Source organism: Hippocampus guttulatus, chromosome 8 (assembly GCF_054856545.1).
Source record: "Hippocampus guttulatus isolate MCC_2025c chromosome 8, RoL_Hgut_1.0, whole genome shotgun sequence".
Lineage (NCBI taxonomy): Eukaryota > Metazoa > Chordata > Actinopteri > Syngnathiformes > Syngnathidae > Hippocampus > Hippocampus guttulatus.
The window spans coordinates 23,340,770-23,357,335 of NC_141268.1; the positions used below are offsets into that span (position 1 = coordinate 23,340,770).

General features: G+C 45.2%; 1 protein-coding gene across 8 annotated transcripts; it reads right to left on the bottom strand.

Moving 5' to 3' along the window:
- Window positions 1–6,420: 6,420 nt before the first annotated feature.
- On the bottom strand, window positions 6,421–15,109 carry taf4a (TAF4A RNA polymerase II, TATA box binding protein (TBP)-associated factor). 8 transcript variants are annotated; one of them, XM_086118413.1, is made up of 18 exons: window positions 14,767–15,109; window positions 14,278–14,461; window positions 14,132–14,187; window positions 13,732–14,035; window positions 12,963–13,093; window positions 12,428–12,547; window positions 12,248–12,331; window positions 11,914–12,033; window positions 11,751–11,840; window positions 11,403–11,615; window positions 11,162–11,303; window positions 10,999–11,092; window positions 10,255–10,424; window positions 9,362–9,492; window positions 8,982–9,107; window positions 8,824–8,880; window positions 8,599–8,721; window positions 6,421–7,604 (listed from the first exon to the last, which is right to left on the bottom strand). In XM_086118413.1, exons 4-18 carry the CDS (start codon window positions 13,988–13,990, stop codon window positions 7,446–7,448), a joined length of 2,019 nt encoding a protein of 672 aa, XP_085974539.1. In that variant the 5' UTR covers window positions 13,991–14,035; window positions 14,132–14,187; window positions 14,278–14,461; window positions 14,767–15,109; the 3' UTR covers window positions 6,421–7,445. The 8 variants fall into 8 exon arrangements, with proteins under 8 accessions (XP_085974539.1, XP_085974538.1, XP_085974535.1 ...); XM_086118412.1 differs by lacking the exon at window positions 14,278–14,461; XM_086118409.1 differs by having other exon boundaries at window positions 13,732–14,250; window positions 14,338–14,461.
- Between the last annotated feature and the right edge of the window lie 1,457 nt (window positions 15,110–16,566).

Consider the following 16,566-nt stretch of genomic DNA (forward strand, 5'->3'; position numbering starts at 1 on the left):
CATGGTTGTTGTTTTTTCGGCTAAAAATGCATTAGTATACAGTACATGGTCGTTTTTTTCAGCTAAAAACGCCTTAGTATACATGGTCGTTTTTTTTGGCTAAAAACGCCTTACTATACATGGTCGTTTTTTTTGTCTAAAAACGCCTTAGTATACATGGTCATTTTTTTCGGCTAAAAACGCCTTACTATACATGGTCGTTTTTTTTTCGGCGAAAAACGCCTTACTATACATGGTCGTTTTTTTCGTCTAAAAACGCCTTAGTATACATGGTCATTTTTTTCGGCTAAAAACGCCTTACTATACATGGTCGTTTTTTTTTCGGCGAAAAACGCCTTACTACAAATGGCCGTTTTTTTCGGCGAAAAACGCCTTACTATACATGGTCGTTTTTTTCGTCTAAAAACGCCTTAGTATACATGGTCATTTTTTTCCGGCTAAAAACGCCTTACTATACATGGTCGGGTTTTTTTCGGCTAAAAACGCCTTACTACAAATGGCCGTTTTTTTCGGCGAAAAACGCCTTACTATACATGGTCGTTTTTTTCGTCTAAAAACGCCTTAGTATACATGGTCATTTTTTTCGGCTAAAAACGCCTTTCTATACATGGTCGTTTTTTCGGTTAAAAACGCCTTACTATACATGGTCCTTTTTTTCGGCGAAAAACGCCTTAGTATACATGGTCGTTTTTTTCAGCGAAAAACGCCTTACTATACATGGTCCTTTTTTTCAGCTAAAAACGCCTTAGTATACATGGTCGTTTTTTTGGGCTAAAAACGCCTTACTATACATGGTCGTTTTTTTCGTCTAAAAACGCCTTAGTATACATGGTCATTTTTTTCGGCTAAAAACGCCTTACTATACATGGTCGTTTTTTTTTTCGGCGAAAAACGCCTTACTATACATGGTCGTTTTTTTCGTCTAAAAACGCCTTAGTATACATGGTCATTTTTTTCGGCTAAAAACGCCTTACTATACATGGTCGGTTTTTTTTCGGCGAAAAACGCCTTACTACAAATGGCCGTTTTTTTCGGCGAAAAACGCCTTACTATACATGGTCGTTTTTTTCGGCTGAAAATTTCGTCCAAAAATGCCTTACTATTATACATGGTCGTTTTTTTCGTCCAAAAACGCCTTACTATACATGGTCGTTTTTTTTGTCAAAAAACGGCTTACGAGAAATGGTCTTTTTTTTCGGCTAAAAACGCCTGACTATGCGGTGTCTTTTTTTCGGCTAAAAACACCTTACTATACATGGTCGTTTTTTTCGGCTAAAAACGCCTTACTATACATGGTCGTTTTTTTCGGCAAAAAAACGCCTTACTATACGTGGTCGTTTTTTCGGCTAAAAATTTCGTCCAAAAATGCCTTACTATACATAGTCGTTTTTTGTTTGTTGCTAAAAACGCCTTATTTTACATGGTCCTTTTTTTCGGCTAAAAATTTCGTCCAAAAACGCCTCACTATACATGGTCGTTTTTTTTCAGCTAAAAACACCTTACTATACATGGTAGTTTTTTTCGGCGAAAAACGCCTTAGTATACATGGTGGGTTTTTTTCAGCTAAAAACGCCTTACTATACATGGTCGTTGTTTTCGTCAAAAAACACCTTACTCTACATGGTCGTTTTTTTTCGGCAAAAAACGCCTTACTATACATGGTCGTTTTTTTGGTTAAAAACGCCTTACTATACATGGTCCTTTTTTTCAGCTAAAAACGCCTTAGTATACATGGTCGTTTTTTTTGGCTAAAAACGCCTTACTATACATGGTCGTTTTTTTCGTCTAAAAACGCCTTAGTATACATGGTCGGGTTTTTTTCAGCTAAAAACGCCTTACTATACATGGTCGTTGTTTTCGGTTAAAAACGCCTTACTATACATGGTCCTTTTTTTCGGCGAAAAACGCCTTAGTATACATGGTCGTTTTTTTCAGCGAAAAACGCCTTACTATACATGGTCCTTTTTTTCAGCTAAAAACGCCTTAGTATACATGGTCGTTTTTTTTGGCTAAAAACGCCTTACTATACATGGTCGTTTTTTTTGTCTAAAAACGCCTTAGTATACATGGTCATTTTTTTCGGCTAAAAACGCCTTACTATACATGGTCGTTTTTTTCGTCTAAAAACGCCTTAGTATACATGGTCATTTTTTTCGGCTAAAAACGCCTTACTATACATGGTCGTTTTTTTTTCGGCGAAAAACGCCTTACTACAAATGGCCGTTTTTTTCGGCGAAAAACGCCTTACTATACATGGTCGTTTTTTTCGTCTAAAAACGCCTTAGTATACATGGTCATTTTTTTCCGGCTAAAAACGCCTTACTATACATGGTCGGTTTTTTTTCGGCTAAAAACGCCTTACTACAAATGGCCGTTTTTTTCGGCGAAAAACGCCTTACTATACATGGTCGTTTTTTTCGTCTAAAAACGCCTTAGTATACATGGTCGTTTTTTTCAGCTAAAAACGCCTTACTACACATGGTAATTTTTTCGGCTAAAAACGCCTTACTATACATCACTGGTGTCAAACTCATTTCACATGGTGGCACATACGGCCTCGGTAGATGTCAAGTGGGCCGGACCATTAAAATGATACCATACTTTGCTATAAACAACCAAAATAATATGACTTTCCTTTGTTTTGGTATAAAGAAGCACAAGAACATTTGGAAAATGTGGAAATTTAATGAATGTATCTTTTACAAAACATTTCATGAAGCACTTTACATTTCCTTCAACAAATGTGCAATTTACTTTTATCATTCACATACAGTATATGCATTGCAACTGATCCCATTGATTGTACAAACTTTAACAAGTATTTGGTATTGAAAAATATAGTAATGCTCTTTATGATTAAACAAGATTTATAAAGAAAGGAAGTTTTAAACCATTTACACGTGCATATAAAATCTAAATGTAATCCCTGCCTACACCTTACAAACTAAGGAGAGGGCTATTAAATGTGTAAATGTGAGAGTGCTATTGATAGCGTCTGCTGTCATGGGTATGTCTCAGTGACGGACTGAGGCTGCTGTTGTCTTCTTCTCTGGGCAAAACAGTGTTTCTAGCGGATACTCAATGAATTGCACCTTATTAAAAATATTAATTCTGTGTCTGTGTTATTTCATTTTTAAAGTATCCTGCGGGCCTAATTGAACCTCGCGCGCGCGCATGCGCGTGTGTGTGTGTGTGTGTGTGTGTGTGTGTGTGTGTGTGTGTGTGTGTGTGTGTGTGTGTGTGTGTGTGTGTGTGTGTGTGTGTGTGTGTGTGTGTGTGTGTGTTGTAAAACAAGGCTGTGTGTTGAAAAAATAAATCTGAAACCGCATTTAAGGGTGGCTCAATACTGGCTGGCCATATACGGGCCGGAGTTGTAAATTGATTTCTGGCCCAAATACTTCACTCCACAACTGGCCCTCATCTAGTTTGCCAGAGTCAAGCCAGTGCCTCCATTGCCACTTCTGGGCCGTGTTCGGCCCACATGCATTATGCCAGTGCCGACTCGAGGCCAGCTGTGCCAGCTTCATGCCGAATCCGGGCCAGATGCCTTTGCTGACTGGGACCCTGTCCGCTGTCCTGCGGGTAAAGAGTAAAAAAATAAATAAAAAATATAAGAATAATCAGGATCGGGATCTGGCCCCCTTCCCTCACACAAAACCTGTTGTCATTTGGCAATTTGCTGCTCGCTCCGTGAGGAAAAAGAGAATCTGTAGTCTCCCTTCCCATGTGTGCATGTTGGCCAGGCTCATTTAATTAATGAACACTCAGGGCCACCCTCTCAACAGGAAATCCTGCAAAAGATAAGGGTTCAAAAGCATGTCACGGGCAGGTCAACACTGTTTCACAGAGTGAAAAACAAAGAACGTAACGCACACGTGAATGAAGTAATAGCTGAAAGATATGAGTGCCAAAAACGTACATGTACGTCACTCTCCTCAACGGTGTCTACGATGCTTTCCAAACAACCGACTAGTCATAAATATTATTTCCCTCTTGTTCCCTCTGGCGAGCTCGGGGTGTTTACCCAACACCCTCGGGTGCAGTGACTGAGACGTCGCTAGGCAACCTCATCATCCCCCGTTGCTGCTCTGCCTGCGGCACTCCAGCGGGAGCTTATGTGGATTTAAGTCTGAAAGAGCAGCGGCGGGGATGAGTGCAAGAAGGATCGCCACGAAAAGGAGCGGATTGGGTGCGGGCACGATGGACGGGGTCGTCGAGGCTCTCGACCTGACAAACACTCGTGGAGGGACAACAAAATCGGGCTCTGCTTTCTCCCAGCATTAACAGTTCGGTGACCAAAACAAAAAAGAACTTGCGCAATTCAATCAAACGGATGCATTTTGCCATTTAACAACTCTGCGTTCCCGTTTTAGTCCGTAGATGGTCTGCAATAGGTGTATTGCAAAAGGAGCTGACTCCATCTTGTGGTTTCAATGAGTACTTCCGTTCTTTTAAAAAAAAGTTGAAAACTGGGCTTGGACTAAGGGTGTGGAAAAGAATCGACATTAATTGATGCATGGATGCGCACGTGTGCGATGCGAGTGCATCGGCTCATTCACTGGGTATGACGCAATTGACGGGTGAAATCTAGATTCATCACGATGCATTGGTGGGTATCGGTAAAATCCGTTTCAAGCGTCGTTTTATTCATGTTAAACGTCCCCTCTCTGCCCTTTCCTAGGTGCAATGAATGCACCATCATTATTTTTGCGTTTTGTGTTGAATACGAACGGAAGCCGTGAGACACATACGGTGCAGTACACCACTCGCGAAACACTATGTGCGCGCAAGCAGCAGCGAGGAAACTACTATATTTAATGCACCCGCAACATTCTGATCTTATGTTTGGAAATACTACTTATTCGAAAGGAAAGACGGAAAGCTTGATAAAACCTCCGTAATTTGCAAAGAATGTCGCACTAAGAAGCCATACAACGGCAGCACCACAAATATGCAGACCCACTTAAAGCGACGGCACCACATCACCGACAAGTTTCCCGCCCCCTCCCCCGCATCCCCGTCCAGTTCCTCGTCGGACACCGGACAAACTCTTGGCAAACCAGGTCAGGATCAGAAAGAAAATCGCCTCTTATTTTGGGGGTCCCCTTGCAGCTCACTGTGACCGCGCAAGGAAAAACTATATATGGATGACTCTTTTGGACATTTCATTTTGAGACACTCAGTGAGAGTGGTCTGTGTACGCTACAATACACACAGCAGCTTTGAGGCTGTGACTGCCACATTGTTTAAATTGTATTTTTTTTTCCTGTCCTATGGAGATGGATATTTCATACAAGACACTCAGTGAGAGTAGTCCGTTTGTGTTTACACGACAGCAACAGCTGTGAGTCTCAGGTGCCAAATTGTTTACATTTTCTTTGCACAAAACCCAATTGTGAAAGGGCTTAAATAAGTTGTTTTACACGTTCTACTGCTTATACGGAATAAAGTGGTATCCTTTTTGCAATACCATACTGAATTCCATCTTTTTAAAACTTTTTTTCTTTGCTTATTTGCATCAAGATTAATTGCACAATATTGCAACGAATTGCATTGTATCGTATCGGATCGCATTGATTTGAACTAAATGTGTATCGTGTCGTATCCGATCGTGAAGACGGTGAAACGTATCGCATCGTGCCGCCAGAAAATTCCATGTATCGTTTAAGTATCACATCGCTGGTAGTGCATCGAGATGTGTATCGAATCGTCCTCGGTGCTGAGATTCACATCCCTAGCTTGGACACCGTTGGCCAGGGGTGTCCAAAGTCGGTCCTCAAGGGCCACTCACTGTCCTGCCCGTTTTCCAGCTGTCGCAGAAGCACCACGCCCGATTGAAATAATCAGGATCGTTCTAATGCTGCTTCAGAGCTGATCATCTGAATCAGGTGCGTTGCAGCCCAGAGCTGGAAAACAGGCGGGCCAGGAGCTGGACATGTCTGCCGTTGGCAAATCCAACTTTGCACCTGTTGGTGTGAAGCTGCTCCCAGTCATTGTGACCCAAGGCTACTATCACACTGATGAAAATGCATCTTGCAAACAAGGGTCACGGGTTGACGGGGCAGATGTTGACAGAGCGCCGAGAACATGACAAGAGTACAGACAAAGCCCTGGGAACTCGGAGTCGGAAATGACTGCAATTGAACCGTTCTTCGGACTACTCGGTGCTTATAGCCATCTAGTCAAAATATTGCGGTCATTTTTACCTGAGCAAGAGCAGTGAAAGACAACACAAAGCCTATAAAAGTTTATCCCAAAAGGCACGTTCCAGTAGGAGCAAAACCCGTTGCCCCAACTGTACTTGTTGGCAACCAAGTGCTACTTTTCTTTCTCGAGACACAAGCAATCGGTGTCGCGTGGAATTATAAGCCCCCCCCCCCCGCGCGCTATGAGAAACTACATTCAGAAGGGGAACTACGATTAGTGTAAAATATAAATTTATTTCAAATGTTCATTGGAGAAAACATTTGTTTTATTTCGGGTACATTCTCACGGCTATTAAAAATAGGTAAAAATTAAGCTGCAACATTTACAAATATACACGATTCATCATAGATCCTAAAAGATGAAGGGCTGAAAAGCGCAAAATAGATTCGGGTAGAGAAATAACTCCACTATGTAGGAGAGAGAGAGAGCACAACAGTGACACGTGGGCAGCTAAACAAACCAACGCAAATATCAAGAGACTTCAACTTGAGCATGATTTAAACCCAAACAAAAGTTATGAGAACAGAAGCACTCTTCACGCTTAAATCTACACATGTAAGAGGAGTTGGGGGTGGAGGGGGAAAAACACAGGATTTACAATTCAAGGAACATGACACACAATGTACCAAATAAAATGAAATAAGTAGCTAAAAAACAATTCAACGCCAAATTTGGTAAATAAATATGGGTCCAATAAGATCCAGTATAAGTCATGGGGAGCTCGATATTCACTGCTTTCTGGGTTACAGCAGAGTGCGCTATATATGGCTTACCGTTAGAAAGGCAATTTCAGTAGGTCACACTTTGTGAAGGTACGTTTAAAAATAAGATCATGATTTCACATAGAAACGCCGTCTAAGCAAAAATATTTCTTTTCAGTGCTTGAAATTGTAATGCACAGAACACCAAGGAAAAAGAATCAACTCGTGAGTGCATACTTGCATAATTGGAAAAATCTATCTCCAAAAAAAAAAAATCAGACAATTCTTCAATAAAGCAGATTTTCAGGGAAGATGCAGTGTCCATTGCAGCTCAGAAAAGAAATGCACCTTTAGGGGTGGGGGAGGTAGAAAGGTGATTCGGTATATAGTCACGCAGTATGTACTTTTGACGTTTGAGGTCCTCTATCTATCCGCCCAAGCGGAACAAAAAGCAAAACAAAACAGAACATAAAAACTTTGTATGCTCTCAGCTTCCCGGGACAGCTCGCCCTCCTCTCTTAGCTGCGGACACGGGGCCTATTTGAGAAAGGCTTTGTAGAGGAAACTGGCGCTACTGGTGCATCTCTCGTTCTCCAAACAGAAGAGCAAGTCCCTGAGATTGACGCGCGTGATGCGCTGCCGTGTAGGCCTGGAGCCTGCCGAGCCGGCACCCCCGGAAAGATTGGGGCCTGATCCCTGGAAGGCAACACAAATGGGCCACAGTGACTTTGAGACCGTTCTCGTGCCAGTGCAAAACCTGTGTTTGTGTTTTGCGGTCGAAAATTAATGGCTGACAACTTTGGCTTGGGCAGCGCTCGTCCTTTCGACTTGAGGAAACTCTTCTGAGAAGAAGCGGTTTGAAGCGCTGCACTTATTAGCATCCCAAAGCGATAGAATTACCGGGTAAGCGCGGTGGGTTTGTGCAATTGAGAAACAAACCAGAGGATGAACTCACCAAAATTAGAACTGAAATGTGATCAAATTGCACCAAAAAAAAAAGCCCCAATTCATCATGTTCTTAAATTTTTTTAAAACTCTTACCAACCAAGCAGTAGCTAAGAATGCTAAGGACACTTAAGGTGGAGCGTTACACCAAATCTCCATGCAAAGAGCATGCTAAAATGGCAACCGCCTCGAACCAAAACATACTTGCTGATGGGTGGAGGGGGTGGATGCTAACGGAAATGAGACATAACGAACGAGGTAAACCGGCACCAGCAACATTATGCGCCGGGCCAATTTAGCACCAGCTAATGCTAACATTAGCGCATGCCCATCTCGAGATTGGTCATTTGGGTCGGAAAAAGTTGGAAATCCGCCAATCGGCGGAAAATACTCGTCCCTGGATTGTACAATGATGTTATTTGTGAATGTGCTGCTAGCCTGCGTGCTAAACTAACTAACTAAATAAATAAAGCGTAAAAATTGTTCTATAGTGCATGGTGAGAGAAATATGTCTCCAGCTCCATGTGCTACTCAGGCCAGTTGAACATGGAGCAGACAGCACGGTTAAACGAAGTACATGATTTTTCAAGCAACCGCTGTGGTTGGGTACCGACAGGACGGAGCAAGACAAACGGCAGTTTGTCGATTTAGCCGAGAATCGCAAAGTCTACCAATTGTTCTCACTGGGCCGTCTTACTTGGCCCGTCACGTGGCTAAAATAAAAGCGTGCTGCAGTCATTTTCACCTCTGCGGCAGCCGTGGAAGATGGCGAATGCGGAATCTTCCTCTTCTTTCGAGGGCCAATGGCGGCCAGAGCAGTCTGATTGGCCTCCCTCTGTCTCATCTGAGCCAGCTCCTGTTGCTGCATCTGGAAAGGGGGAAAAAACAAAAAAAAGATAACGCCACCAACTTAGACGTCAATCTTTCCAGACGTTCGAGTCATTAAAACAGAGTGGTTGACTCCTCTCACCTCTTTCGCTTTCTGTTTCAGACGAAGCTGCTCCGGGTCTTCTTGACGAGCTCGAGACTGCGTTGACCAAAAAAAAACAAACAAACATGAGCAATATCAATAGAAATGACACTCTCAGCATCCATGTTTTGGATGTGTCGAGGCCACTTTTGATGTACCTTAGCTGCCTTTAAGAGAATCTCCCTCTCCTGTTCCTCCTTGCGCTGTTTCTCCAACTGATCCAGCTGCTCAAAGAACTTTAGCTGAGAACGAACATCACTGCTCTGTTCATGGGTGTCCTCTTCCTGCCGGCAGAGAAGTGTCCGGGTTCATTCAGTGAAGCGAAAAGTTAAAATGTTTGGGTTTTCTATTTCATTTGTGTTGTGGAAAATCGGTCTTGTGTCAGTAATTCTGGCAAAATGAACCAAGCGTGCAAGAATTTGAAGCTACAAATGTCACTTTTGTGTCAAATTTTAAAAAATTGTGACCAACAAAGCGCAAATTCTAAACTACGGAGAACCATGAGTCCATTGTGACGGTGTTCAAGCTGGAAGCAAACCTTGAAATTGCCGTTTTTCTGCTGCGCCACGAGGGAAACCCTTTCCAGCAGATCGCGGAGTCGCTGCTGTGTCGCATGCGAGACATAATTGATCACCTCTGGACCGAGATCTGTCACTCCGTGCCTGCGGCCTAAAGCAGAAAGAATGACGTCGTTAAACCTTGAGCAGCGTTTGCAGCTGCGTGAACGGGGTGCTAAGCCTGCCACGGAATCAAATAAACGGAACTGGGCAATCGTTAAAAAAATGTCAAAAGATTCGACGATTGCAATTAAAGCTCGCTTCGGATGTATATAATAACCTGGCCCGCCGGTCGGCCCTCGCAGCCGAAAGCCGAGGGTGGCCATTTTGCGCTGCCTCTGTCCCCGACCACGTGTGAATCGGGGCGTACAAAAGTTAAGGTGACATTTGACAGCCATTCTTTTGCTTTCATTTCACGTTGCTCGTATTTCTCACATCATGATGCAGACGAATCTTTGAGTGGCATTCTGAGGTACACATTATTGTATAAGAGAAAAAGTACAATTTTCTTCTTACCGATGACACGTGCATTTAGAGCTTCTCCCTAATTCATCAGTGCAAGCGCACGACACACAAGAAGATCATGTGAAACGCCGCGGACAAATCAATACATTCAAGTGGGGAGAGCTTTGTGAGTGGCAACGTAAGATGGCCGCCAGCGGCTTCACTCCTCGTGATGGCCAGTAAGGTGGCATCCGGGCCGTCCAGGTTGTCGTATACGAGTCTCTGAACCACAATCAGCCGAAAACGGAGAACGGTCAAATATCGTGCCAGAATTTAAAAGTGCAATGTGAAATTCTGCTGACCGGGAATAATATTTCATTAGCAGATGCCTGCAGGGGAGCACATGATCGGAAGAGCTCTCGTGTCTCACCAATCTCCAGCATTCTCCGCTGTAACATGGCGCAGGAAAGAAAAGCCTCATCCTTACAGGAACGCGTCACTGCTCCTACCAGTCCAGAATTGGTGGCGAGGATGTTGGCACTTTCCTCAGATAGGTTGACTCCAGCCATGGAGGCGACATCATTGATGTCGTCGTCGTCTCTGTGAAAATAGGTGCAGCGGTGCTTCAATCACTTCATCACATAGTCACAATCGGGTGAACGGGGATTTTTACTTTTTGGGACTATTATTGTATTTATTTATTTTTCAGTCTCTCCCTCTCCATAAATTGCAATACTGTCGATCTCTACGAGAGCAGATTGCAAGTGAAAGTTGCGACGTTGGCCAGTGAACATGTTAGGCGAGTGCAGAATCTGCGTGCTGCGTTCTCGGCTCGACTAGATTTGGTTGCAGTTGGCGTGGACATGTAAATGTTGGACCTGCTGGGCGGCTTTCATCCTTTGGGGTGAAACAATGCACTTCATGCCTCTTTCTTCAGGAGAAAACATGTTAGAATTCCATTTTTTTCCCGGGCAAACGCTGGATAATTTCCTGAAATAACAGGTGAGATAATTGTTTTGTTGTATGCTTTATGCATTTTATTTTTTGAATTAAAAAATAAATCTATCCGATTGAGTTGGTTTGAATGTCCATCCCTACTGCTGTAAATGACAACCACGGGTGCAATTATTCAGCGAGTGTACGTTTGTTGGCCGAAACCGCCTCATAATCTCACCTGAAGGTACCGCCTGCTTCTTTCAGTCGATCCTTTTGCGCCAGAGTCAAGACCGCAGCCGAGTTTTGTCTGGAAACTTCCGACTTCAGGGGAACTGCAAGAGACGGTGTCGATGAGCGCGAGACAAATCAAGTCAGTACGAATTCCCGTGCCCTCTGCTCACAGGGTTGCAGCTCTTTGAGCTGGACCTGCGGCTGTCCCGGCACGACGCGGCCAGGGGCCCGATTCCTGAGATTCGCCACGGAGGACACGGCTAAAGGGACCTGAGGTCTGAGCGCGGCTCTCGGCTGCTGAGGCTGGAGGACCTGCGGCGGAGGCTTCTGTCTCTTAGAACTCGGAAAGCTGCCGGATGGACGCTTTTTGTGTTGGAGAGAGTTACATCCGCGCGAGTGGCCCATATTTACCAGTGACGTTGTGTGTCCAGGCTTGCTAACGTTTGGCTGAAGCTGGGGTCTGTGGATCTGGGCGGAGAGGCGAGGAGCCGGGCTAGCCAGGACAACTGCGGCGGGGCTCGCCGAGGCGGACGAGACGGAAGCGGAGGCCGGCTGGGCGAGCTGACTCTGCCGGATGAAGGCCGCCGAGTCCGGGGTGAGTTGCCTCAAGGCGGGAAGATTTTTCTGCACGCAAGGTGCCAAACGTTACTCGAGTGCGGTAACCTCAATCCGCTCGTCGAGATTCTACGCGAGGAACCTGTCCGTCTGCTAGAGCAAAGCCAAAAATGAAGAGCGATATGAGGACGCGAGACACCTTACCTCAAGGAAAGGCACGAGGTACGGCTGGGGTGAGGAGTTAAGCTCTTTATACAGTCTGCTGGTAAATTCCTCAGCTTCCAGTTTCTTCTCCTGGCGACAGAGCTGATATGAATGCGGATGTCGAAGCCGCGCACGCCTGAGCTCTGCCGGCCTCGTCACTCACCAGCAGGTCTTTAACCAGCTGTTTCACACTGGCGGCCTCGCTGAATCGCTTGCCGGTGCAAGTCAGCTTGATCAGTGTAGACAAGAAGTTCCTACATTTGTTCACATTCTCCATCGTTTCCTGATGGGTGGAAAGGATGCACTCCCATGTACCGTTTGACCACATTTGATACACAGAGCTCGCGACCCTAGTGAGAATGAGCGCTTCGGAGAATCAACGAATGAACCAATCAATCAATGATACACGTGTCAGATGTATCATCTGAGTGACCCTAGAAGATACATTTCCAGGGCTCTTAAACACAGGTCTCTCGCTTCCCAATGACAGAACTCACTTTGCTCATTGTGACTGACGTAACCGTGGCCCTGGCTGTTTGGCTTCTCTGGGCCATTCCTGGGATTGCCGTCCCCACTGAACTCTAGGGGGGGGGTGATGATCATATTGTTTCATTTTGTGAACATGAAGATTCTGGTGTCAATTACTGAAATGCATTCCAACAGTCAGACTAGAGCACCTGAAGGACAGGAGGTCTATGAAGAGCGGTGGTGGAAGGCAACGATGCTGGAGTTGGACAGCCCTGGCGGATAACGGCGCTCGGAGATGTTTGTCTGCTGATGACGGCGTTTCCGGGAACCTGGACGAAGGCAGAAATAACAACACGTGATATGGTCGGCTCCGTTTTACACTCAAAACGGTCAAAACGCAGCAAAAATGAGTGACAATTTCAAGCAAGTAGAATGTTTACGATGCGGCACATTATTTATTGCTGGTGTAGCTCCACTGTCTCCGACTGAGGGGACTTTAAGCTTCAGAAATTGTTGTCAGAGCCCTTATATTGGCTCCCATCAAGTCATGTATATTTGTCAAGGGCAGACTGAATCTATTTCAAATGCACAAGTACTGTAGAGGAAATAATGATTCATGATGACCTTGGCTCACAATTTTTCACTCGAAAAGACGTACACGAACGATGGTGGGGCCTACGCGCTATGCTGAAAGTGGGAAACATCATCATGATAACAAATTTAAAACAGAGTATGCGATACTACCTGGCCCGGCGTCATGTTTGGTGCAGCAGTTCGGGGTGCCGCGCCACCTAGCGCCTGTGCCTGCATCTGGGCCAGGGCCTGTTGAGGAATCATCAGCAGCTGTCCAGCCTCACTGCGGACGAGCACCATCCCTGGAAAAAAAAGAGTGGGAAAATATATGTGTTCAAGTTGATTTTAACTCGTAACGACAGGTGACGCCGCGCTCGTGCTATAAATGAAATACAGTCCTGAGAATTTGCCTCGTCGCAGATATTGTTCAATACTTTTTGCGTTTATTTGTGGTGGGGGGAGGGGGGTCCAAACCCCCATTTTATTCCTGAAAAACATTTAACCTAATGGAGATTTAGCGCCGTTTTTCCAAGAAGTCCCTTTCCTGCTCCATTGCAAAGATCTTCTAAGACCAAAAGTGGGAAATAGCCGGTACTTGATTTATTTTTCATCCTTCCATCTATTTTCCAATCCGCTTCTCCTCACCAGGGTCACGCATGTGCCGGAGCCTATTGCAGCCACGCAGGTATGCGGAGAACATGCAAACTCCACACACGGAGGCCGGAGCCGGTATCGAATACGGAATCTACTCTTATAAGTCTTTTTTAGGTATCAACTTCTACTTCAGTACACAGCGTGAAAACTTTTAGCACCTTGCCCAAGTTGGCCCAAACAGCGCAAGCAATGCATCCTTGAGTGAAATTTGAGACTCATTTGCTACCTCGTGTGGGTTTCATGGAGATTTTCATGCTGTTCACTGGAGCAAGCACGGTACACTCACCAGGGGGAAGCTGGATGTTATGTATACTGGGCTGCCCGGTGGATGTCAGCGGAAGCCTGGGTGACAATATCTGTTGCGTCAGAGTTTGCATGCCACCTGGACCGGCAGCTGAAGGGGCACCGGCGGCGTCAGAAGTGCCCGACTGCTGCGATGCAGCCGGCACGTTGGTGGCAGGGGTCTGTGGCTTGATCGGGGCCGCCAGCGCACGCATCCCATCGCCGTTCCCGTTCAAAGTGGGACCCAACTGCACGGTTTGCATCGGAGGCCTGACGAGGGTCACGGTGGGAGCCGAGGCGATGACAGTCTGCGGGTTGGGCAGAGGTGTGTGGATGACCGTGTTTGCGGTGGCAGCGCTCGACCCCTTGGGCAGCACCTGTCCAGTGCTACTGACGGACGTCACCTGACAGCTGTTATGGCAACTCGCCACGGTCTTCCCCACAGGAGGGACAGCACTTCCTGAAGTGTGACAATTCATGGTTGGTCATTGAATGTCTGCGCAGAGTATGAGCCCACTTCCTCCTGACGAGTGAAGATGAGAAGTCACACCAGCGCTGGCAATGAGTGTTCTGCCAGCCTCGTGTGCCGTGGCAAAGTCCGCCGACCGACCATGGGGACGTCGTTATGTTGACGCCCCATGCACTTCCAACTTGTTAGGAGTAGAAACGACGACGAAAGTGCCGGGGCTAGGCTTTGGCAAATCTACTCATCTCCCTTGCCAGCGTGTTCCTCCCTACACACGGAGAGCGACACATTAGTTGGCGTTACAGCATACCTGCCGAGCTATCGTCTTGAGCCAAGTCCCAAGTGGACGTTAGCGCCTTACGGAGTAACATTTAATGGTCAAGTGTTTCGCGCCTTCCCCAGTGGTTGTTGTGAGACAAGCGCAACAATGGTGCGTTTCCGGAGCGTTCGTCGTGACAGACTACGGCTTTATTCACCTCCGTGTGTGATTTAAGCTCGTCCGGGAGGCCAGCGACAGGCGCCATCTTTACTCTCCGGCGAGCTAGCGAGAAGTGAAGCGGTAACTGTACTTACCGAGTGACGAGCGCATGCGCTCAACAACTTCGGCCTCTCGTCAAAGGCCCTCAGCTGACCTGTGATTGGCTGCTCGGCGGCGTGAAAGGCGGTCCTAATGGCTTCAACTGTCATTCCAGAGCATTCGTTCCTAGCAGCAAACGCGGCTGCCGTCTCTAAGTGTTTTTCCTCATATTGCGCGGCCCAAACGGCTCGTTTGTACGCCTGCGCTCGCCGCCCCGATTGAAAGTTGCCGAGTGTGACTTTTAGTGAGTTGTCACTATGTTTTACAAAAAAAAAAAAAAAAGGAACGGTCCTTTTTCGAGGTTGAAACACAGAGCAGACGCGGTGCAAGATGGCTCGACTGCTGTGTGCAGAAAGTGAAGTTGCTGTGGTAAAGAGGCGGAGTGGGCGTCGCACCCGCCCAAGAGGAAACTCGCTGCTGTCGCCGTCACCCTCGAGCGGGACCGAGTGTGTTAACCTCCGTTATTGCCGAAGCACTACAAACCAAGTTAACTGCCCTGTCGTCATTTTGGAAAATGTCCACGTTTTTTTAAACCAGACTTTCTCTCGCGAAAATAACGTACTAAAACGTAAAAAAAAGAGCCCTTACCGGATCCCCAACCTGTTGTACGTCAGTCAATTCAGAGTCAGTTGACAATAGTCAGGCACAAACATTGTCTCACAACCTCAAAAAATGTTTCTACAGTATTGTTGCCTGCCCACAAAAATGAACCGATGATCACAATTTTCAAAATTCCTGCAAAAAGTACAGTGCTTGCGTTGGATTTAAAGTAGAAGTACTAATTCAATTAAATGAAAAACATTTAAGTTATTTAAAATGTACTTTAGTGCAAATGTGAAAGGGCGTTTTCAGTGTCAATTACAGACAATGTGTTTTTTAATTAGATGTTCAAAAAATGACATGATGCTTATTTTATCTGTTGCCTCATTTCGTAAATGTTCCTTGATTCCTCCTCACGTCACTGCTGACGAGAGAGGGTCAAATCCAGGCCCACAAAGTAAAAAAAACCATGCCAGAGTTTGGCTACAGCCAAATGTGTTTCACGCAACGAGCAGGTAAACGAACTTCCTGAGTAGAAGCACCTGTGGCTCAAGCCAAACTGTGGCAGACTTTTACTTGCTGGACTTGGGTTTGACACTTCTGCTGCGGACCCTGTTTTTGGCACCTTGTCATCACTGAATCACATTCACCTTCACCTCACCTCTCTCTGGGTCTTTATATTTTTTCATCAAGTCATCATCCGCAGAGGTTGGAAAGATTAACAAAATGATTGTGAAAAATATGTTGATAAAGAAAAAACATTCACATAAAGGAAGATTTGATTCTATTATCAATAAAAGAAAGTACATTCCCAAAAAATAAATGAATGCACGATGAATCATATTCAAAAGAGGTAAGAAGTCCCACCAAAAAAATTTGCTAAACCTGCCCTCTACATTTACAGATGTTCACACCAAGTCCCTTTGGTTTAAAATTAGTTTGTCACTTACTGCATTTAAAATAATCACACAAGAAAGAAAAACAACAACAGCGTAATCAGTAACAATTCATCTGAAAAATAAATACTCAAGTAAAGTACAGATAGCTAAGAAATGTTTTTTTTTAAAATCAGTCACAAATGACCCCTGATAGCGAGCAGGATAATACTGTATGCTTTTTCGGTGGTGGCTGACCAGTAGAGGGCGCTATGGCTCCACTTCACCACATAGCAAGAAGCCCTTAAGAAATAAATACTAACAAAATAGAAACCTGAAAATATTTTGAAGTATGTGCATAACTATTTTTGTGATAGCAGA

What these genes read in the sequence shown, in the direction of transcription:
- taf4a (XM_086118409.1), bottom strand. Translation starts at nt 14,206, where the DNA reads ATGAATTGTCACACTTCAGGAAGTGCTGTCCCTCCTGTGGGGAAGACC. An exon ending in CGTCAGTCACAATGAGCAAA is followed by an intron (nt 12,034 to 12,247) that starts GTGAGTTCTGTC and finishes TCCACCCATCAG; the next exon opens with GAAACGATGGAGAATGTGAA. An exon ending in GCGGAGAATGCTGGAGATTG is followed by an intron (nt 9,493 to 10,254) that starts GTGAGACACGAG and finishes TTTCTGCTTTAG; the next exon opens with GCCGCAGGCACGGAGTGACA.